Source organism: Theropithecus gelada, chromosome 10 (genome assembly GCF_003255815.1).
Source record: "Theropithecus gelada isolate Dixy chromosome 10, Tgel_1.0, whole genome shotgun sequence".
Lineage (NCBI taxonomy): Eukaryota > Metazoa > Chordata > Mammalia > Primates > Cercopithecidae > Theropithecus > Theropithecus gelada.
In genome coordinates this window covers 19,649,877-19,674,154 of record NC_037678.1, presented here as the reverse complement: position 1 = coordinate 19,674,154, position 24,278 = coordinate 19,649,877, and the positions used below count along the sequence as shown (strand labels likewise).

At 46.7% G+C, this 24,278-nt stretch overlaps 1 protein-coding gene across 4 annotated transcripts in view; it reads left to right on the top strand.

The window, feature by feature from the left end:
- The window catches only part of OSBP2 (oxysterol binding protein 2), a 225,562-nt gene that overhangs the window by 142,396 nt on the left and 58,888 nt on the right, over positions 1 to 24,278 (top strand). The window contains exon 1 of one of the 4 annotated variants that reach the window (XM_025400228.1): positions 23 to 209. The exons of the other annotated variants lie outside the window; for them this stretch is intronic. Within the exon in view, the coding sequence (XP_025256013.1) occupies positions 131 to 209 (79 nt within the window). The 5' untranslated portion in view covers positions 23 to 130. Of the gene's footprint in view, positions 1 to 22; positions 210 to 24,278 lie in introns of those variants that run through there. 4 annotated transcript variants of the gene reach the window in all.

Below are 24,278 nucleotides of genomic sequence, written 5' to 3'. Positions count from 1 at the left end.
CGGCGCCGGGACCCACGAGTGCCCGCCGCCTCCGCCGGGCGGCCCACCGAGCTGTGCACGCGTCCGTGCAAGCCCCCAGGACCTGGCGCCATGTAGCGCCCCGCCGATCGGAGGCTGCCCCGCCGCGGGAATGAAGGGACGCGGCTGCTGGGACACGGCCTCCCTGCGCTCCTTCTGCAGCTCCGGCTGCCTGAATAAATTTAAGAAGGGTTAGTGCTTGCCGGGCTTCCACCCGGAGGGAGGCCAGGCTTCCCGCGCATGCACGCCCGGTGCCGGGCTTTGCTGAGTGATCGATCCACGCGAGCCTCTGATGTCACTCCCTCGCGGCGTGGGGAGCGCGGGGAGCCTTGGGGAACCCCTGTCCCCGCACCCCGCCGTCGTGCGCTCCCAGCTCGCTTCACGCGCGGGGCATTTTGGAGAGGGGGCTGCGGCTAGAGACTTGTCCGTCTAATTAACATATGCAAAAAGAAAACGAAATATAATCTATATCTTTATGAAAAGAAGGGGGAAGGCGGTCGGTGTTTAATCCACCTATCTACCTCTTCTTCCCCAGAGTTGGCCTGGGGCCGGCATGCCCCTGGAGCCCCTGTACAGTCGCTGATTTGCCCACAAGGGCCTCGTCCTGGGGCCACCAGTGGTGTCGGCTTTGCTCAGTGCATGATTCTCCTAGTGGCCGCCTGGTTTGAGCAACACACCCTACCCCTCCCGTGGTGATCCTGAATGACCGCCCTGGGGTGTGCAGGCTCACAAGCCCAAGGGCCCTTCCTAGCATGGGGGAAAGAAAACCTTAGCTGTCTTAAATGGAGGCCTTGCAAACTCTCTAAGCTCTTGCCTGCAATTTCTGATGCTTGAAACCTTCTTTACTGGAAATTTTGCATCAGTGAAACTTGACTGTATTTACCTTGATGAGTGTTTCTGTTAACATCTGAAACTCTGGGGAAAATTAGGATTCTTTAACCTTGTAGACCTAAAAGACACAGCGGCGATGAATTTCACTTAACACGAATTTATTAGAAACAGCTGCTTTAGAAATCAGCGCTCTCTGATCTGTAATAAACCTTGTAATTAACTTTGCCTGCTTACTGGTTATGCTAATGGCTTCATAAGACCCTCAGAGGACTTCGAAGTTGCAGGCTGCACGCCTCGGCTGGGGAATCCCATCCAACCATGTGAGTTCTCTCGAAACACCATATGGGGTCTTAGGGTGTGTGCAGTTGTAAACATTTCAAATGTATTTCATTAGGAGTTGGTACTACACCTCCGTCTTAAAGGTCCTTTAAGGAAACTTGCAAGTAAATTTCGTCCAAAGTGTATGTTCCGGTTTTAGAGGATTGGTCTTAGTTTACAGTTTTTATTTTGGATATAGCGTCATTTCTAAAGCAGTCATATTCTTTACGCGAAGTTTAAGTGATGTTTCTGTTATCGGTTTGGATGGATTTATTCTGAGGGAGAATTTCGGAGTTAGTTTAAAAAAGAAAAGACATTGTTTTTCTTCTCTTGGCTCACCTAATGATTTTCTTGGTTGTCCTTGTCTGGAAGTGTTAACAAGGAGCGTTGGAGCTGATGTCTGTTAGCATTTGGCTTGGTTGTGGGGGAATGTTACCTTTGTAGGAAACCTCAGGTGTGACCAGAGTAGCTGTATCTTGAGACCAGTGATGGGGTGACCTTTTTGACGGCCAGACCCCTCCAGGCCAGCCTTCCACCTTATCCTCCTGTTGGTGTCCTGCCCTGCACAGCAAGCCTGGGGAGGAGGAGTCTCAGGAGGTTGTGTGTTGGTAGGCACTGTGCTTAGAACAGGGCCTGGAGCAGAGCTTGCTGCACCAGCAGGAGGAGGCCCAGCCGCGAGAGCCGCAGTCAAGAGCAGCCAGAACTCAGCCTCCATGTTGGAGGCCGTAGGGGTGAACAGAGAGTTTGTCCCTCAGGTGCTCTGTGTGAAAGTGGGCCTGGGGAGACCAGAAGGGTGTTTTCAAGAGAAGCTGGTAATCTGTTTTTTATGAGATTTCCACATACAAACACATACATAGCTGAGGGTTGCGGGAGGCCTGGTTAGGGATCAGCTTTGGGAGGTGGGAGCCACCTAGCCCCTGACATCGTGATGGGAATGGATTGGGTCCTCGTCCTCAGCATGCAAACAGGGTGAGACTGGCCTCCTGTTTTAGACATGTTGGAGGGTATTCTGGTAAGGTGTCACCGCAGACAAGTTTCCCCTGAGGAAAGGGTTCTGGTGAAATTTCATCATGCACCTAAGCTCATCTTTGTGCAAGTTGAAGAGGGAGCTGGGCTTGCTGCCTGCTCCGGGATGCCAAGGGATGAGGTCCAGGTGGTGCCCATTTCAGTGGCAGGACAGAGTTTTACCTTATGGAGGTGTATCACAGGGGCCTCTACTTTGGAGGTCCCGTGGTATAGCTGGGCTGTCAGGAGACCTGGCTTCTTGTCCTGACTCTGCTGCTGGGCTGTGTGTCTGTGCCTGTCTGTGAGTCTCCGTTGCCCCCACCCTTGTAAACAAGGGGAAGCATGGATTGAAAGAGGTTCCAGAAAAACAGGTCCCCACCCTGCTCCCAGGCCTAAGCATGTGAGGAGCCCTAGGGAAGCATGGGCAATGGCGTGTTCAAAGCACAGCGTCACTGCTTGCCTGGCCTTCAGCCAGCTTCTTACCTTTTTGAGCCTCAACTTCCTCATCTAAAAGATGGCATTAAACCTACTTACCTTGGCTGGGCGCGGTGGTTCATGCCTGTAATCCCAGCATTTTGGGAGGCCGAGGTGGGTGGGTCACTTGAGGTCAGGAGTTTGAGACCAGCCTCTCCAACATGGTGAAACCCCATTTCTACTAAAAATACAAAAATTAGCCTGGTGTGGTGGTGCACACCTGTAATCCCAGCTACTCAGGAGGCAAACACAAACAAAAAACCTTACTTACCTGGCAAGATTGCTGGGAGGTTGAAATGAGATACTATGCATCTGTGCCTACCAGTCTGTCAATCACCTATGTATTTGTGTCTCTGTGTGCTTCGAACAGAGCCTGGTGGGCCACAAAAGGGGGAAGCACCCACTTGGGGTCTCTTGTAAGTGCTGACTACAGCCCTTGGCCATTCTCCCCTTTGCCTTTGTATGTGTGCACTTATGTGTGTATGCACATGTGCAGATCTGTGTTGGACTCGTGGATCTTTTCTGGTTGGAACATAAATCACTGAGAGCAGAACATATGAACCCCATGCCCTGGCATGGTGGGCTCACCAGAGGTCAGAGTCTGGTGGCCTTGGGCAGGCCCTGACCATAGTACTGCCAAGGTCATCACTTTCTCATCTGCAGCCTCAGAGCACCCCTGCTTGCCCAGGAGCCAGCCTTCATACTGAGCCCAGCTCTGATTTGCCCAGTGGAGAGAGCTGAGCTGAACTTCCAGCTGACTGGGTGATGTGTCACAGAAACAGGAGGGGATCAGGGCGATGGCAACCAACACGGGCCATCAGGGGGACATACCAGGTCAGGCGGTTAGGTTCTTTGCACAGACCCCCAGAAAACTTGGTGGCAAGGGTGCACCAGCCTCTCTGAGTGGCTGTGACGTGAGCACCAGGTCCTGGAATGTTCTGAGGGGTTATTGTTTTTGATGACGTGTTTGCATCTTTAAAGGCCAGGACAGAGAAGGAGCCTCTTGGAACATCAGCTGGGAATTGATGGAGGACACGGGGTCCTTCAAAAATTCACAAATGGGGACTTTTAGGGGACAGCTTGCCAAAGTGCACTCTCTATATTTGGCATCTGCTGAGGTTCCTAGGAGGGAGGACTAAGGCCTGAAGCAAGGGACTGGCTCTGTGCTCTAATCTCTTCCCTGCACCTGCAGAATGTCCTCCTGATTCCCAGGGATTCACATTTGCCACTCCTCAGGCCTGGTCTCATAGCATGCCCAGTCCACCCTCACTCGGCCTACTTGGCCCAATCTCCCTGCCCCTCCCTCATAATAAATACATCCTTGCAGGCGCAGTGCCCATTCTAGTTCCTCCTGAAGCTTCCCCCGACCTCCCAAGGCTGGAGGTGCCCCCTCCTTCGGACCTCTCATGGGCCCCTTCTGTAGCAGGACTGGGTTGTTTGATGCAAGTCTCACCCTCCTTGAGGCTGTAGGCTCCCAGACATGGAGGCTGGGTTTCATCTGTGTCTTAATGCCACCCTCTCCCCTCTAGCACTCAGCACTTTTGTCTAACTGGTGTTTGGAACCAGCCCACCACCTGGAAGTGAACGAAGGGAAAGGCCATCTGAGGCCAGGGGACAAGGAGCATCCTCTCTGGTTGGGGGCCTCAGCTACCTGTTCTTCCTCTGGGGCATTTCCCTGGTGCACTGGGACTTCCCTGACTCAGGCTGGAGTCTTTCCTGCCCCCACCCTTTCCCTTCTGGTCCCACTGTGAACCTCTGGAATAACCAGGGAAGCTCAGGCAGGGCAGTGGGGCTCTTAGGTGAACCTGGGGTGGGGGGATGCTGGAGAGCTTCCTGGAGGAGGTGACACCCAGTTGGGTATCAGAGGATGAGTAAGAGGTAGGCGGGTGAGGATGCGGATGCTCAGTTAGGCTTCAGCGAGGTGTCAGGACCTCATGAGGGGTGAGATATAGGAAGGAGACTTACCAGTGGGCTACATCAGAAAGGACAGATGGGCAAGAAAGGATGTGAAGTGAGTGGTGAGAGCACAGCTCTGCCGGCTCTGGAGGTGGCGTGTGGCTTGTGGAAAGGAGGCCTCATGGTAGTGCTGACCCCATTTATGTCTTCCCACACCGAGTTGTCACTGTTATTTGGTGTGACTCACTGTGAAGCGGTACCTTCTGTCATGAAGACCTAACATGGCAGAGCCTCTGGCCGCTTGCTTTTGGCCTAAGGTGGTGAGAATTCTACTTGGTATCTCAAACCGATGGCAGTAATACGTATGGAAGCCCCTGCCCATCCTGGCACATGGTGGCTGCTCGTTATTCTTAGTATCTTTTCCATCTCCTCCAGTATAAGTCCGGCTTCTTATAGGCATGCACATTCTTGTACAAGCAGACCCGTTGGGGAAGTGACGTTTTACTGCCTTCATTTGCACAGAGGCCAAGAACAGTTTCAAGGAGTCGACCTGTCAAGGCAACCATGGGCCTGTGGGCATGGGACAAGTCCAGTCCTTGGAGCCAAATGAGACCTAGGGGAGATATGGAAGAAATCACCTCAGCTCCCTCATCGGGGGGTGATGCTCCTCCGCAACTTGAAATGAGGGAAAAGTGGGAAGCCTGTGGCCCACGGAAGGGTGCTCAATCAATGGTAGCAAGGAAGATGATCATTGGCCATATCATTGTACAGATGGGGAAACTGAGGCTCAAGGAGGAGAGATGACTTTTTCAAGATCACACAGGCAGGAGTGGGGCCAGAGCCTGCACGCCCAGCATTTAACCACGTGTTGGTTGAATGGTGGTCAAGGGGAAGGCTATGGCCTGGGGGCTCACTGAACTCTCGATGGGCCTGGCCCAAGGGAAGGCCACAGTGGGTGGGGCTGGGGACTCACTTTCTGGGGCAGAACCTCAGAGCCTGGGGAATACAGAGAGGTGATCTGGGGGGATTCCTTGTCATTAGAAAGAGGCTCAATGCCAGAGGGAGGTCTTGAATGTTTCAACGCTTTTGAGGCAGAGTGAAGAACAGCCAATGGTAAGAGAAGATGAATTTGTCTTTTCTGTTAGGCAGAAAAGCTGGCCAACAGCGTCTTGTCAGTCACTCACTCTGTCCGAGCAGCTGCGTAGGGCACAGTGTCCACAGCCAGGTGACAGGCACCCAGCCCAGAGGGGCTGGGAGTAGCAGAGCCCAGCTCGCCTTATCCCCAGGCCAGCATCCCTCTGACCCTGCACGCTGATCCCTTCCCATGAAGGAGGAGAGGACTGGCATGGCCCTGGCTGGCCACACTCAGAGTCCAGGAGGTGCTGGCCATGCCAAGTAGAGAAGATTTGAGAATATGCACAGAGCTTGAGGCATGCAGGAGTCCATGAGCTCTGAGGAAAGGCACTGCGAGTGGGCAGGGATCCCAGCAGAGGGCCCGACATGGGCAGGCAGCTGAGGGGTGGATTGGGGGCACTGTATGTAAGGGTGTCCCGGGAGGGGAGCAGCATGTTGGAGGTGCCAGGAGGGCAGCACGCCTGTGTGCATGTGAGTTTCACTGTGTGAGGGGCAGGCCTACAGGTAGGGAGGGCGAGAGCTCAAGGAAGGAGGGGAGGAGACGGAGAGGTGGGCAGAGCAGGCTTCCCCCAGTGCTTTTATTGGCTATGCAGAAACCCCCATCAGCAAACAGGCTTCATGCCAACCCTGAGCCCCTGGGTAGCGAGGGGGCAATTGTGCTAGACTGGAAGGGCCTGGAGAGGAAAGAGGGTCATGATGGTGGAGTGCAGCAGAGAAGAGGGGACCCTCCTGGGCCAAGCACCAGCCCTGTGCGCTTGTGGCTGTTCACTGTGCCACAGCATGCCCAGTGACAGTGAGGAAGGTATTGAAAGTGTGGGGGCGATGGGGCTGGGACAGGCCCAGGATCCCCCAGCCAGGCAGTCAAGGTTCTTTGCCACTGGTGGCCCCAAGAAGCCTGGAGAACATAGCGTGCTCTCCAGGGAGCTGGTTCAATTGGCGGTCTCAGGTTGGCGTGCAGGGCTGCTGTGGGCTCACTTGGCACCTTGCACAGATTAGAAAGGATGCCTCTTCCTCAAGATCCTTTACTTCTACTTATTGTTTGTTTGTTTGTTTGTTTATTGAGACGGAGTATTGCTCTGGAGGCTCCCAGGCTGCAGTGCCGTGGTGTAATCTCAGTTCACTGCAACCTCCGCCTCCCGGGTTCAAGCGATTCTCCTGCCTCAGCCTCCCAAGTAGCTGGGATTACAGGTGCCTGCCACCACGCCTGGCTAATTTTTGTATTTTTAGTAGAGATGGGGTTTCCCCATGTTGGCCAGGCTGGTCTTGAACTCCTACCTCAAATGATCCACTCGCCAAAGTTCTGGGATTACAGGCATGAGCCAAATCTCCCAAAGTGCTGGGATTACAGGCGTGAGCCACCATGCTGGTCCCGTACCTCTACTTATTTTTAAACTGTTGTAATATACTGATTTGTCATAACAAGACTCTTCCATTTGCTGGATTTGCGTTGTAATAAAAATAAATCTATAGTGTCTGTTGTGATTGGCATTCCCTAGGGCTGTGCAATGTACAACCTGCTCAACCATATGCAACAGCCCTGTTTAAAAAAGCATTTATTAGGAATAATATTCGACTGGTTCTGAAGGTAGCACAATTACCTCTGTTGCCTCTGGGCAAAGAGAAAGAGGGCTGCCTAGGTGCTAGGCTAAGACAGGTGACCCGACAGGGGCCAAAGTGGGAGCAGGGCTTGGGAGACTAAGTGAAAAGGTCTGAAGGTGGCTAGTGAAACGGGGAGAGGGGCCTGAGTCTGGCTGCATGGGGTTGGGCTGGCGCTGGGACTGAGGGGTTTGCTGGATGGGCATCTTCCTGTGACCTCATCAGGGAGTGCTCTGCAGGGCACAACCCTGCCCACGGCAGATTCATTCTCCTGGCACCTGGTTTTCCTGTAAAGTGCCAGTCAGCTCAAACCAGCAGCAGCATCTGATGAAATAGATGAGCAATATGAATAAAGATGAAGTTATGGGCTTTGGGCTGCCAAAGATAAATTTCCTTTTATGTCCTGTTTCCCTGTGACGTGTGTGTTGAGTAATGATTCCTGACGCACATCTTCAGAAATAGTAGCTGCTCACACTGGGTGGTGTGTCAAGGCGGAAGGAGGCCACCCAGACTTGGGGAAAGGAACCCCACCTGGACAGCGCCCTGGGGCTGCCTGCCGCGTCCTGGCCTGGCATGTCCATCAGCCTTTCTGCCATAGGTGGGGCTGGGTAGAGGACAAGTGTCTTTCCTGGTCGGGCCCACTGGGTGCATCCCTCCACCGGGGATATTTTTACATTAGAAGCAGCATAGTTTATATGGGACGGGGCCCCTGGAATGTGACTCTTAGTTCATTAACCATTTGGTAACTGCTCATCTGCCTGGCAAAATCCCTTCTCCAATCCCACTCCCCTCCTGTCCCCCAGCACACATGCTTTGTTTTTGGCCAGACTTTCTGAGATTCAGCAGGACCAATCCCCTGTGCCCTGGGCATTCATTATTTTTAAGGGTTATTTACTGTTAGACAACAATTCCAGATGTTCAAGAGCATGGTGTTTCCATAACGCCGTTATCCCTCTGCCACTGTTTTTAGGTCTCTATTTTTGGTCAATGTTTTTCCTTTATACAAACATCCTTTTAATATCATTGAGATCCAAAAAAAAATGCCATTTTCACATGGCTGTACATCATAAGCACTGTCCCACGTTATCGCAGGCTTCGTGTTCATTGGAAGGCTGCGGAATGCCTTTTCCTTCTGTTAGACATTTAGGTTCTTCCCAGATCATCACTGTAGCCAACTGCTGCTTGAGCATCTTTGGCATGTAAAGTTTTTCCTTTGTGTTTCTTTCCTGGACACGTTCCCAAGAATGCAATTGCTGAGTCAAAGGGTATAAATGCTTTCCTCTGGCAGCCCCATCACCGTTGGCAAGAGCATTCTGGTTCATGATGCTTGGGGTGGGTATAGACAACGCCTTGCTGTAAGCTTCCCTACATTAGACTTCCGTCTTTCTGAGAGATTATTCTTTGGCCAGTATAATGTGCCTTGTTAGTGTTTTCAATTGCAGTTGACTAACCAGAAAGCATGAAGTGTCCTCATTAGTTCAGTCATTATTTGTTGTTGCCCTTTGATGGCTTGTCAGCTGCACTGTCTCCTGCCATTGGGTGGAAAACCAAAGGAAAGCATTCTAAATGGAGTTGGTTTATGTTGTGCGTGGCTGGAACCCAAGCCAGACAGGACTTCTTGGGACCCTGGCACCGATCCACTGTCCTTGGTGGTTGGGGTTCGGAGAAGTGGTCCCTGGAACTACCATCCTTTAGCAGAACCTGCTTCTTGACTTGTAGGGCCAAGTGCAAAATGAAAATACAGGGCCCCTTGCAAAAATTATTAAGAATTTCAAGACAGCAATAGCTGAGAATTAAACCAAGGGTGGGGCCCTTCTGAATTGGGGCCGTGATGCTGGCACTGCCCCTGTTCTCTGGAGTTATCTAGTGGGAAGCAGCTCACTTGACTGTACTGAATCCACTCTTTAACTTTCCCAAGAGACACTCCAGATGCAGAGGTCCCAATCCAAGCATGAGTGAGAGTCTGATGGGAGGCCACTTATGCCCACCAGCAGCCCCCATCCTGCTGCTCTGATCAGCACTCAAAGTCAGCACCACAGGAAAACCTGTTAATCACCCTCTTGGATCTCCTCAGCCCAAAGTTAACTGCCTTCTCCCATGGCCTTTTCTGTGCCTGCTTTGACCTCACCCTGACCCCTGGTAGCTCTTTCTGGTGATGATCTGACCTTTCTTCTGCTCCTCTTTGCCTGCTTTGGCCAAGCAGAACAAGTGACCAGGAAGTATCTCACTGTCCTGGGACATTCTGGGCACTTTTTCCAGTATGAGCATTCATCTTTGTTGTTCCTACTTCACTCCCACCATCCCCCTCTGCCCTTCTGCCCTTGCCCACTTCTTACCAGCTCAGGGCTGGGAGGAGCTGCTGCTTGTATTGTGCGAAGCAGGTAATTCAAGTGACTGCAGATAGCTGCTCGCAGTTGGAATCATTGTTTGGACTTGCTCTTAATTGGAAATACCAGGTTCTTTCTGTGATCACGGCCACTGGGCTCCTTGTAGACAGCAGAGTTTCCTTGCGGGGTGTTAACTTCTCAGGGGCCTCCGAAACCTGCTGGCATTCTCAGTGGACTAGATGGATTTCCATAGAAGGAAGGGGAGGTGACCCCGGTCTCAGGGCTGGGCAGTGGCACACTGCAGGGGAGCTGGGGCTGAGTGCCCAGCCAGCCGCAGCCGCAGAAGCTGCATTCCAGGAGTGTCTCCCTGTGAATTGCATGGAGTTTAGAGTTTTTAAAATGGCCCTTGGCTTGATTTAGCTCTTACGCTCGTGGGAAATGTGGCCATCTATACTTGTGTTCTTGTTCCACATTTTTCAAAGTTTGAATCAGAAAGGTGTCAATGCGCGAGTTCTCACACTGAGTTGAGAAGGATTCAGTCACCCATATGAAAGAATGTTATAGCCATAGAATCCTAGACTGTTACCATCAGATGGGTTCTTAGAGATGATTTACCAAACCCCTGTGGTACAGACAAGGAAACTGAGGTCTAGAAACACACAACTGTACAGCTAGGAAGGCATGGAGCCAGCCCTCCGCTGTCAGAGATAGAGATTAGAGGACATGATCCCAAATCATCACCGTTTGGCTGTTAAAATAATTCATGACATTTTTTTCCCTGGTTACTAAGATAGTTAATGCTCATTGTAGAAAATCCAATAGGAGAAAAAAAGCATCTAAAAGAAAATTTAAAATGTGTAATTCTGTTGCAGAGATAACTACAAATAATACTAGCTACTTACTGTGCATGGAAAGCCTGGGCCATACACCTACATGTATAATTGAGCTCTGCTTGTCCCTTGACCTGTCACCCTGAACCTCAGCTGGTTTGAGGTCCCTCCCTTGATTTTGTATGTGTGGGAGCTGAGATATGGAGACAGAATTTGCCTTATCACACAGCCATAGTAAAGGGACTCAGAGCCAGCCGCTAGTCTCACCATATACCAGAACCAGGATTTAATAGCATTTTAAATTGTGCTGAGAATTGAAAACAGTATCTCATTGTTTAATGGGTGTATCTTTGCTTTCTGCTGGGTTTGAATTTTTTTCTTCTAGTATATTAGCCTCTTGCAGGTCTGTGACTTCTTCGTCATGTGCTAGTTTTGTCTAGCGTTGCACCTAAACCACAGTGATATTATTATTGTAGTTGGAAAGTATGTTTTCTATAGAAGATCTTCTCTTATCAGTGTTTTTTTTTTTTTTTTTTTTTTACCAACACTTCGCTATACAAAATTTCAAACAGAGAAGAGTTGCAAGAACTGTATAATCAACACTTGTATACCCACCACATAGATTCTACCAATAACATTTTACTATATGTACTTGATCACCACTTATCCTTCCATAAATCCCTCTATTTAACCATCAGTCCTTTTTTTTTTTTTTTTTTTTTTTTTTTTTTTTTGAGATAGCATCTTGCTGTGTCGCCCAGGCTGGGTTGCAGTGGTGTGATCATAACTCACTGCAGCCTTAAACTTCTAGGCTCAGGTGATCCTCCTGCTTCAGCATTTCAACTTCATTCATTTTTATCGCCATATAGTATTCCAGTATGGGAATATAGAACATTTATCCACTCATCAGTTGATGGACATTTAGGTTATTTCTACTTTGGGGCTATTATAAATAATTCTGCTATGAGCACTTGTGTATAAACTTTTGTGTGGATGTATGTTTTCTTCACTCTTGGTTCTATATCAAGGAGTGGGATTGCTGGGTAATACGGTTTAACTTTTGAGAAACTGCTCAACTGTTTTTCATAGTGACTGCACCATTTTACATTACCACAAGGAATGTGTTAGGGTTCTAGTTTCTCTAAATCCTTGCTCTAACACATGCTATTTTCTGGGTTTTGTTTGTTTTTTAATCATTGTCATCCTGGTGGGTGTGAAGTAATATTTCATGGTGGTTTTGTTTTGATTTTTCTAATAACTAATAATGTTGAGCATCTTTTCATGCGCTTACTGGCCATTTCTATATTTTCTTTGAAGAAATGCCTATTTAAATCCTTTGCCTATTATCTATTTGGGTTTTTTATTATTATATGAGTTATTATTTATATATTCTGGATACAAGTCCCTTATCAGATACATGATTCAGAAATATTTTCTCCTATGGATTGTCTTTTCTTTTTTTTTCTTTTTTGAGATGGAGTCTCGCTTGGTTGCCCAGGCTGGAGTGCAGTGGTACGATCTCTGCTCACTGCAACCTCCGCCTCCTGGGTTCAAGTGATTCTCATGCCTCAGTCTCCTGAGCAGCTGAGATTGCAGGCATGCGCCACCACACCTGGCTAATTTTTGTATTTTTAGTAGAAACAGGGTTTCACCATGTTGGTCAGGCTGGTCTTGAACTCCTGACCTCAGGTGATTTGCCTGCGTCGGCCTCCCAAAGTGCTGGGATTATACCGTGCCTGGCCTTTCATTCTTGATAGTCTCATTTGCAGCACAAAAAAATTTAATTTTGATGTCTAACTTATCTTTTTTTTTGTCATCTGCTTTTGTAATATCTAAGAAACCATTGTCTAATCCAATTCAAGAAGATTTACTTCTGGGTTTTCTTCTCGGAATTTTACAGTTTTAGTTCTTGCATTTAGATCTATGATTCATTTTAATTTTTTAATATAGGGTAAGGTTGGCATCCAGCTTCATTCTTTTGCATGCTATCCCAATGCCATTTGTTGAGAATACTTTTCTCTCCCCATTTAATTATCTTAGCACCCATGTTGAAAATCAACTGTAAATGTAAGGGTTAATTTCTGGATTTCCAGTTCTATGCCAGTGATCTATGTGTCTATCCTTGTGCCATCACCACACTTTCAAAAGACACTCAATTTGAATGTAGTTGAATTTATCAGTTTTTATAGATAGAACCTTTTATATTTCTGCCTGGAGACCACATTGGTATTTTCTAATATTTTCTCCTGAAAAGTTTTCAAGTTTCACACTGAAGTCCTTAATGTATCCGGAATTGATTTCTGTATACATATGTAAATGATATGAAATATGTAGTTAATCTTTTTCTTTCTTTCTTTCTTTTTTATTTAAGATACAAAGTCTCATTTTGTTGCCTGGAAGTACAGTGGCATGATCATGGCTCACTACAGCCTCGACCTCCCCATCTCAAGCGATCCTCCCACCTCAGCCTCCCAAGTAGCTGGGACTACAGGCATGTGCCACCACACCTAGCTAATTTTTTTTTTTTCTGTAAAGATGGGGTTTTGCTATGTTGCCCAGGATGGTTTTGAACTCTTGGCCTCAAGTGATCCTCCTGCCTTGGCCTTACAAATGCTGGGATTACAGGCGTGAGCCACCACGCCCAGCCATTAATTTTATTTTTCTGATGTAGTCAACGAAGTATCTCAGTGCTATTTATTGAGCAGCTTCTCTTTTCCCCTCTGATCCACTCTGACACTTATGACAACTGTCAGAGTTCTACATACGTTTGGGTCTGTTTGGGGTGCTCTCTCTCATTTCACAGAACATTTTTTTCCCCCTGCTCTAGTACCACAGTGGCTTAAGTACTTTACAATATAGTTTGATATCTTGTAATTCAAGTCCCCCTGCTCGCTTATCAGGGTGCTGTTATTCTTGTTTTAGAAATGGGAAAACAGGCTAGAGAGGTTATGTCCTAGGCCATGACGGTAATGACTGGCAGAGCCAGGCTTGTTTGAACTTGGGCAGGCCAACTTGCAGGCTATACCCTTAGCCTCTGAATTCTGCTTCCCTTAATGGCAAGCACATACAAAGCTATTTGTTGTTGGTTCACATTTGCTCCACTGGCCAACCGCTGAAGACCTTTCTTCTTTTCTTTTCTTTGCCTGGCAAAAGGAAGACAAATTTTCATTGTAACCCCCTGAATATAATGCTTAACCTGCTGCTGCTGCCAAACCGATATTTCAGGGAAAGTATTTCAAAGGTATTTACCACTAAGTTTGTCTTTGGGGCAACCTTTCAGGCAAAGGTGCTGATGCAGGTGTGGTTCAGTGAAGAGCTGGTGGAGCAAGTGGGACGCAGCAGGGCAGGTAGCCCCAGGGTCAGCAGACACAGCAGGCAACTGGGACAGGAGAGACTCCAGAAGCTCCAAGAGGTGATAATCACTGGAGTTCTGGTTGATGTTGGCCAGAAATAAGGAGACTTGGGGACTTAGCAGCCTTTAGGGACTGCCGCCTGTGTCCCCAGTGCTTTATGTAGTAGCTGGCACATGACAGGTTCTCAGTCAACTCTTGTTAAGTGGGTGAATGTGATTAAAGAACCAATTTAACAGATCAAAGATGATAAATTGGGCCAGGCACGGTGGCTCACGCCCATAATCCCAGCACTTTGGGAGGCCAAGGTGGGCAGATCACCTGAGGTCAGGGGTTCGAGACCAGCCTGACCAACATGGAGAAAACCTGTCTCTACTAAAAATACAAAAGAATTAGTTGGGTGTGATGCCATGTGCCTGTAATCTCAGCCACTTAGGAGGCTGAGGCAGGAGAATCGCTTGAACCCGGGAGGCAGAGGTTGCGGTGAGCCAAGATCACACCACTATACTCCAGCCTGGGCAACAAGAGTGAAAACTTCATCTCAAAAAAAAAAAAAAAAAAGGATGCTAAATTGCATTGTGTCTGCTGTCATCAGTCAGTATTTAGCAGTGCGCAGTGTGCTGGGGACCAGGAGATAGGTTCTCAGCCAAGTGCTAGTGTAAATAGTTTGCCCTTGGCCGGGCACAGTGGCTCACACCTGTAATCCCAGCACTTTGGAAGGCCAAGGCAGGCAGATCGCTTGAGTTCAGGAGTTCGATATTAGCCTAGCCATCATGGCGAAACCCCATCTCTATGACAAAAATACAAAAATTAGCCAGGCATGGTGGCATGTGCCTGTAATCCCAGCTACTAGGGAGGCTGAGGCAGGAGAATCACTTGAAACTGGGAGGCAGAGGTTGCAGTGAGCCAAGATCATGCCACTGCACTCCAGCCTGGACAACAGAGTGAGATTCTGTCTCAAAAAAAAGAAAAAGAAAAAGTTTGCCCTTAACTCTAATGGACCTTGGCTTCTTTATCTGTTCCACTGGGGGTAGAGAAGTGATTATGTGTACCCAGGCGGTGATGCAGAAGCATGGAAAACAACTGAGACCCCTTTTGCTGGGGTCCTCCTTGTCCCCATGAGGAGGTGGGCCATTCTACCCAGCAGTGCTGTGTGCTGGTTTGTAGGTAGCTTGTGTCTTCCAAGAGTCTGCACTGTGTGAAGAAGAAACTATTGCAGAAGAAAAATGTCTCTACTTTTCTCTTGGTGCCTAGCTCAGAAAGAATGGAATCCCTTGTCATTCCAAATGGCATTTCCTAGAATCTGGGTCACCCTGCAACTCCCTGAGCATGTGTGGCTCTGAGCCCTGCCCTCGTTTGCCAGCTGCTGAGGCTGCTATTGTGATACGGTTCTAGGCAGGTTCAGGGTGAGCAAAGCCCAGGTGTGACAGGGTGATGTGAGCCACAGGAGGAGTCAGGACCTAAGGCCGGGCTAAATCTTGATGCCAGCATTGTCTTGGTTGCTTCCTTTGCAGCCCTCAAGACTCTGCTTCTCACACATTGGTTGGGCATGTGAACCCTCTTTAGAATAATGTAGGTCTTCATTTTTCCAAGCTCACATGTGCTTTTTGTGAAAGAGCATCATCGTTATTTTTAGTGAATGCTTTGTATGTGCCAAAAACTATGCTGTACTTTTTATGTACATTGTCAAATTTAATTTCAGCCCCTGAGGTACATATTTTTTCTGTTCTGATTTTAGAGAGGAAGAAACTAGACACAGTGAGATTAAGTCATTTGGTAAAGATAGCAGAACTGTGAGATTCAGCAAGCCAGAGCTCACCCTCTTAGGGTCTAGACCCTGTCAGGATCCCTCGTGTGGCCGCAAGCTGTCCAATTTAGAGGGTCCCAGCAGCAGCCTCATGCAGATCTCGAGCATGCAGCTGTGGCATGAAAGGGACTGGAAGGTTAAATGTGCTTCTCTTCCAACTTGTGTGTCAGTGTTTGGAGTCCCTGGGGATGTGATTGCATAATACTGGTCTGATTCATATCTATGAAATAATTGGAAAAATATAGGAAAATATGAGGAAATAAAAGTATATAAACCCACAAAACAAATACTTTAATGTACTTTTGTGCATTTCTTTTTCTTACATTATTCCATTGGCTGGAACCTCCTGGGGGAGAACATTCAGTCTTTCACCATTAAGTACCATGTGCACTGTACGTTTTTTACAGATCCCTTGTCAAGCTGAGGAAGTTCCCTTTTATTCCTAGTTTTCTGAGAGATTTTATGATGATGTTTAATTTTGCCCAGTGCTTTTTTCTGTGCCTGTTAAAATTATTATCACTTGGATTTTTTTTTTTCTTTAGTCTGTTAATATAGTGAGTTACTTTGATTTTTATATTTTGGGCCCATCCTCAAGGTTTTTTCTGATTCACTAGCTCTGGAATAGAAGATTGGCATTTCTAACAAGATCCCAGATGATGCTGGTCTAGTGATTACAATTTGAGAACTACTTCATTAAAGAGATGGGAGAGAGATGGGGTGGGGAGTGGCGAAAGCTCAGTTAGCAGCTTGAGTTCAGACTTAGCTCTGTCTGTTACCAGATGTGTGCGTGTAACATAGCCGCTCCAAACCTATGTCTTATATGTAAAATGGGATTGATAATAAGGCAAGAAGTGAAAGAGTTGATATGGGGAAATAATTCAGAATAGTGTCTGGCACAAAGTAAATGCTTAATAAATCTTACCTATTTGTTCCTTTCTGTATGGTGGGTGGGAGGACTTAATGAGATAATGTAAAACCCTGGCACGTACAAAATGCTTCTTACGTGCTAGTTTTAGGTTTTTTTTTTTGTTTTTTTTTTTTTTTTTTACAGCTTTCTTGAGATGTAATTCACACACCACATAATCCATTTAAAGTGTACAATGTGGGCTGGGCGAGGTGACTCACGCCTGTAATCTCAGGACTTTGGGAGGCCCAGGCAGGTGGATCACTTGAGGTCAGGAGTTTAAGACCAGCCTGGCCAACGTGGTGAAACCCCATCTCGACTAAAAATACAAAAATTAGCCAGGTGTGATGGCGGGCACCTGTAACCCCAGCTACTTGGGGGTCTGAGGAACGAGAATCGCTTGAACCCAGGAGGCAGAGGCTGCAGTGAGCCGAGATCACATCACTGTACTCCAGCCTGGGTGACAGAGTGAGACTCTCTCTCAAAAAAATAAAAACAAACCCAAAAAATAAATAAAAATTGTACAATGTCTTTTACTATATTTACAAGGCTAGGCAAACCATCATTACACTCAATTTTAGAACATTTTTATCCCTCCTGAAAGAAACTTTATACCCATTAGCAGTCAATCCCCATTTCTCCTGACCCCTCAACCCTAAGTAACTGCTGATCTACTTTCTGTCTCTCTAGGTTTGCCTACTTTGGACATGTCATACAAATGAAAACACATAATGTACAACCTTTGTGACTGGCTTCTTTCAATCAGCATAATGTTTTCAGAGCTTATGCGTGTTGCTACATGTATCAGTACTTCTCTCCTTTGTACCTTTGAGTAAGATTCTATTGCGTAGATACAGGCATACCTCAGAGATACTGCAGATTCAGTTCCAGATAAAGCAACTAAAGCAATAAGCGCATCACATGAATTTTTTGGTTTCCTGATGCATATTAACGTTATGTTTATATTGTAGTCTAGTAAGTGAGCAATAGCATTATGTCTAAAAAACAATGTATATACCTTCATTTAGACCTGGCATGGTGGCTCACACCTCTCATTGCAGTGGTTCGGGAGGCTGAGGCAGAAGGACCAGGCAACATAGTGAGACCTTGCCTCTACCAAAAAAATAAAAAATAAAAAATAACTGAGACTTGTGGCATGCACCTGTAATCCTGACTACTTGGGATCACGCCACTGCATTCCAGCCTGGGTAATAGAGTGAGACCCTATCTCAAACAATTTTTTTTTTTTTTTTTTTTTTTTGAGACAGGGTCTTACTCTGTCACCCGGGCTGGAGTGCAGTGGAGAGATCACAGCTCACTGGAGCCTTCCCCTCCCTGGGCTCAGGTGATCTTCCTACCTCAGCCTCCCGAGTAGCTGGGACCACAGATGTGCACCAACATGCCCAGCTTACTTTTGTATTTTTTGTAGAGACAGAGTTTCACCGTGTCACCCAGGCTGGTTTTGAACTCCTGCAGTGGGAGTATCTCTTGAGCTCGGGAGTTTGAGGCTGCAATGAACTATGAATGCAGCCAACTATGAACTATGCAATGAACCATTGCACTTCAGTCTAAAAAACAAACAAAAAAACAAAAACAAAAAAACCTTTATTGCTAAAAACTTAATCATCTGAGCCTTCAGCCAGTTTTTTTTCTTGGTGGAGGACGTTGCCTTTATGTTGATGGTGGACACTGATGAGCATGATGATTGCTGAAGATTGGGGTGGTTGTGGCAGTTTCTGAAAATAAGACAACACGGAAGTTTGCCACATCAGTCAACTCTCCCTTTCACAAAAGATTTCTCTGTACCATGTAATGCTGTTTGATAGCGTTTTATCCACAGTGGAACTTCTTTCAAAATTGGAATCAATCCTCTCAAACCCTGCCACTGCTTTTTCAACTAAGTTTATGTAATATTCTAAATCCGTTGTTATTTCAACAATGTTCATAGCATCTTCACCAGGATTAGATTCCATCTTAAGAAACCACTTTGCTCATCCGTAAGAAGCAACTCATTCATTCAAGTTTTGTCATGAATTGCAGCAATTCAGTTATATCTTTCTTTGTTTCCCTCTTTCTTTCTTTCCTTCTTTCTTTTCCTTCCTTCCTTCCTCCCTCCCTCCCTCCCTCCCTTCCTTCCTTCCTGTCTGGCTCTGTCACCCAGGCTGGAGTGCAGTGGCGCAATCTCGACTCACTGCATCCTCCACCTCCCAGGTTCCAGCGATTCTCCTTGCCTCAGTCTCTTGAGCAGCTGAGATTACAGGAGTGCACCACCACACCCGGCTAATTTTATTTTTTTTTTAGTAGAGACAGGTTTTCACCATGTTGGCCAGGCTGGTCTCAAACTCCTGACCTCAAGTGACCCACCCGCCTCAGCCTCCCAAAGTGCTGGGATTACAGGTGTGAGCCACCATGCCTGGCCCACAATTCAGTTACATCTTGAGGCTCCACTTCTAATTCTGATTCTCTTGCTATTTCCACTATATTTGCAATTACTTCCTCTGCTGAAGTCTTGAACCCCTCAATATCATCCTGGAGGGGTTGGAATCAACTTCTTCCAAACTTCTGTTAATGTTGATATTTTGACCTCCTCCCATGAATCACCAATGTTCTTAATGGCATCTAGGAGGGTGAATGATTTCCAGAGACCTCATTGGTGGCAAATTCATAGACGCCCTGAAGTCAGGCTCCCACGTTGTCCAGTATTTTGCGAGCTTCATTTGCCAAGCTGGCAGTGCTCCCAGGGACCCTGCTGGAAGCCACAGCACCTTTTCAGGAATTTTTTTTTTTTTTTAACCCCCTGAGCAATAGGTCCTGACAGTGGGCTTAAAATATTCCATAAGCCACACTATAAACAGATGTGCCGTCATTCAGGCTTTATTGTTCCATTTATAGAGCATAGACGGAATAAAGTTAGAATAATTCAGCCAGGCACTGTAGCTCATGCCTGTAATCCCGGCACTGTGGGAGGCCAAGGAGGGCAGATCACTTGAGCTCAGGAGTTCAAGACCAGCCTGGGAAACATAGTGAAACCCCATCTCTACCAAAATAAAAAATAAAAATTAGCCCAGCATGGTGGTGTGTGCCTGTAGTCCCAGCTACTTGGAAGGCCGAGGTGGGAGGATCACTTGAGCCCCGGAGGTGGAGGTTGCAGTGAGCCAGGATCACGTCACTGCACTCCAGCCTTGGTAATAGAGTGAGACCCTGTCTCAAACAATTTTTTTTTTTTTTTTTTTGAGACTGGGTCTTACTCTGTCACCCGGGCTGGAGTACAGTGGAGAGATCACGGCTCACTGGAGCCTTCACCTCCCTGGGCTCAGGTGATCTTCCTACCTCAACCTCCTGAGTAGCTGGGACCACAGATGTGCACCAACATGCCCAGCTTACTTTTGTATGTTTTGTAGAGACAGTTTCACCGTGTCACCCAGGCTGGTCTTGAACACCTGTGCTCAAGTGATCTGCTTGCTTTGGCCTCCCGAAGCGCTGGGAGTACAAGCATGAGCCACCGTGCCTGGCCAAATGTAGCATAATTCTTAAGGGCCCTAGGGTCTTCTGAATGGTAAATGAATATTAGCTTCAACTTAGTCACCAGCCACATTGTCCCCTAAGAAGAGTCAGCCTATCCTTTGAAGTCAGGTGTTGACTTTTCCTTTGTAGCTGTGAAGGCCCTAGATGACATCTTCCTCCAACAGAAGACTGTTTCATCTACATTGAAAACCTGTTGTGTAATGTAGCCACGTTCATCTATTGTCTTAGCTAGATCTTTTGGATAACTTGCTGCAGTTTCTACATCAGCACTTACTGCTTCACCTTGCCCTTTTATGTCATGGAGGTGACTTCTTAAACCTCATGAACCAACCTCTGCTAGCTTCAGACTTTTCTTCTGCCGTTTCCTCACCTCTGTCAGCCTCCATATAATTGAAGAGAGTTAAGGGCTTGCTCTGGATTAGGTATTGGCTTAAGGGAATGTTGTGGCTGGTTTGATCCTCTATCCAGACCACTAAAACTTTCTATCAGCAATAAAACTGTTTCCCTTATCATTTATGTGTTAACTGGAGTAGCACTTTTAATTTCCTTCAAGAACATGTCCTTTGCATTCATAACCTGGCTAATTGGTACAAGAGGCCTAGCTTTGGTCCCACCTTGGCTTTCAACATGAGTTCCTCACTAAGCTTACTGATTTTTAGCTTTTGATTTAAAGTGAGAGCCTTGCAACTCTTTCTTTCACCTGAACACTCGAGGCCTTTGTATGGTTATTAACTGGCCTAATTTCAATAATGCTGTGTCTCAGGAAATAGGGAGGCTCAAGGAGAAGGAGAGAGATGGGGGAATGGCTGGTCAGTGGAACAGTCAGAACACATACAACATTTATTAAGTCTGCCATCTTATATGGATGTGGTTTGTTGCACTCTAGCAATTACAACTGTAACATCAAAGATCCCTGATAACAGATCATCATAACAGATATAATAATGAAACAGTTTAGCTGGGTGCAGTGACTCACGCCTGCAATCCCAGTACTTTGGGAGGCCAAGGCGGGCGGATCACCTGAGATCAGGAGTCTGCAACCAGTATGGCCAACATGGTGAAACCCCGTCTCTACGAAAAATACAAAAACTTAGCCAGGCATGGTGGTGGGTGCCTGTAATCCCAGCTACTTGGAAGGCTGAGGCAGGAGAATTGCTTGATCCTGGGAGGTGGAGGTTGCAGTGAGCTGAGATCACGCCATTGCACTCCAGCCTGGGCTACAAGAGTGAGACTGCATCTCAAAAAAAAAAAAAAAAAATTGATATATTGTAAGAATTACCAAAATGTGACACAGAGACATGAAGTGAGCACATGATGTTGGAGAAATGGCACTAACAGACCTGCTCAGTGCAGGGTTGCTACTGACCTTCAATTTGTTAAAAAAAAAAAAAAAAAAGGTGGGAGTAGGGGGCAGCCGGGCACGGTGGCTCACACCCGTAATCCCAACACTTTGGGAGGCCGAGGTGGGCAGATCACAAGGTCAGGAGTTCGAGACCAGCCTGGCCAATGTGGTTAAACCCTGTCTCTACCAAAAACACAAGAATTAGCCAGGTGTGGTGGCGCGTGCCTGTAATCCCAGCTACTCGGAAGGCTGAGGCAGAAGAATTGCTTGACCCAGGAGGCGGAGGTTGCAGTGAGCTGAGATCATGCCACTGCATTCCAGCCTGGGTGACAGAGCGAGACTCTTTCAGGAAAAAGAAAAGAAAAGGCAGTATTTGCAAAGCACAATAAAAGAGGTATGCCAGTATACTGCCTTTATCCATTTACCAGTTAATGGACGTTAACTTTGGGCCCATAATGAATAATGCTGCTATGAACATTCATGTGTGAGTTTTTGTGTGGATATATGTTTTCATTTTTCTTGGGTGTATACCTATGAGTGGGATTGCTGGGTTATATAACGACTGCCAAACTGTTTTCTAACGTGATTGTACCATTTTATTTTTTATTTTATTTTACGTTATTTTTTTGAGACAGGGTCTCACTCTGTCACCCAGCTGGAGTGCAGTGGTGCGATCGATCTTGCCATACTGCAACCTCTGCCTCCTGAGTTCAAGAAATTTTCGGCCGGGCGCGGTGGCTCAAGCCTGTAATCCCAGCACTTTGGGAGGCCGAGGCGGGCGGATCACGAGGTCAGGAGATCGAGACCATCCTGGCTAACATGGTGAAACCCCGTCTCTACTAAAAATACAAAAAACTAGCCGGGCGTGGTGGCGGGCGCCTGTAGTCCCAGCTACTTGGAGGCTGAGGCAGGAGAATGGCCTGAACCTGGGAGGCGGAGCTTGCAGTGAGCCGAGATCGCGCCACTGCACTCCAGCCTGGGTGACACAGCGCGAGACTCCGTCTCAAAAAAAAAAAAAAAAAAAAAAAGAAATTTTCCTGCCTCAGCCTTTCGTGTAGCTGAGATTACAGGCATGCACCACCATGCCTGGCCAATTTTTGTATTTTTAGTAGGGATGGGGTCTCACTATATTGGCCAGGCAGGCTGGTCTCAAACTCCTGACCTCAAGTGATCCACCCGCCTTGGCCTCCCGAAGTGCTGGGATTACAGATGTGAGACACCGCACCCAGCCTGATTGTACCATTTTGCATTTCCACAGTATGAGAGTTTCAATTTTTCCACATTCTTACCAATATTTGTTATTTTCTACTCTTTTGATAATAGCCGTCCTAGTAGGTGGGAAATGCTAGTATCTCACTGTGGAGTTTTTTTTAATCCCCTTCCCTCCTCTCACTCTGGTTTTGATTTACATTTCCCTAATAAATAATGATGCTGAGCATTTTTTCGTGTGTTTATTGACCAAAGAAGATATCTGTGTATCTACTTTGGAAAAATGTCTGTTCAAATACCATTTTTAAGTTTGGTTATCTTTTATTGATGTTTCATCATTGAACCAACATTCATTTCTGGAAGAAACGTCACTTGATATGTGTTATACTTTTTATGTATTGCTGGATTCAATTTGCTAATACTTTTCTGAGTATTTTTGTGTCTTTGTTCATGCGGTATATTGGTCTGTTTTCTTTTTTTGTGATCTTTGTCTGGTTCTGGTCCTTTGTCTGTGTAGAATTGATATTATTTCACTCTTAAATTTTTCTTTTTTCTTTTTCTTTTTTTTTTTTTTTTTTTTGTGAGATGGAGTCTTTCTCTGTCACCCTGGCTGGAGTACAGTAGCTCAATCTTGGCTCACTGCAACCTCCACCTCCCGGGTTCAAACAGTCCTCCTGCCTCAGCCTGCTAAGTAGCTGAGATTACAGGCACCTACCACTACACCTGGATAATTTTTGTATTTTTAGTAGAGATGAGGTTTCACTTTGTTGACCAGGCTGGTCTCAAACTCCTGACCTCAGGTGATCTGCTCACCTCGGCCTTCCAAAGTGCTGGAATTACAGGCCTGAGGCATCTGCACCCAGCCTCATTCTTTTTTCTTTTTTCCTGAGATGGAGTCTTGCTCTTTGCCCAGGCTGGAGTGTAGTGGCATGACCTCAGCTCACTGGAAGCTCTACCTCCCAGGTTCAAGCAATTCTCCTGACTCAGCCTCCCGAGCAGCTGGGACTACAGGTGCCCACCACCACGCCTGGCTAATTTTTATATTTTTAGGAGAGATGGGATTTTACCATGTTGGCCAGGCTGGTCTCAAACTCCTGACCTCATGATCTGCCCACCACAGCTTCCCAAAGTGCTGAGATTACAGGTGTGAGCCCCCGTGCCCAGCCTATTTCTCAAATATTTGGTAGACTTCTTCACCAAAGCCTTCTGAGCCCTGAGTTTTCTTTGTTGTAAGATTTTAAACTATAGAATCAATTTCACTAATAGACTCCTCAGGTTATTTTTTTGTGAGTGAGTTTTGGTATGTTTGTATTTCAAGGATTTATTTCATCTAAGTTGTCAAGTTTGTGAGCAAAAAGTTGTTCATGATATTTCCTTGTTGTTCTTTGTCTGTGAGATCTGTAGTGATTTCCCCTCTTTCATTGCTGATATTAGTCATTTGTGTCATTCTTTTTTCTTCCTCAATCTGGCAAGAGGTTTATAGATTTTATTGATATTTTCAAAGAATTGAATTTTTGTTTGATTTTTATCTACTGTTTTCCTTATATATTCTTTTAAAACATATACTGTAGATACCCTATGAAAAGTAAATAGAATTATGGTATACATACTGTTTTGCTCCTTGATCTTTTTCACTGACTATGTCTTAAAGACTTTTTCCATATTAGTACACAGAGGTCCATTAGATTCCCTAACAGCTACATAATATTCTG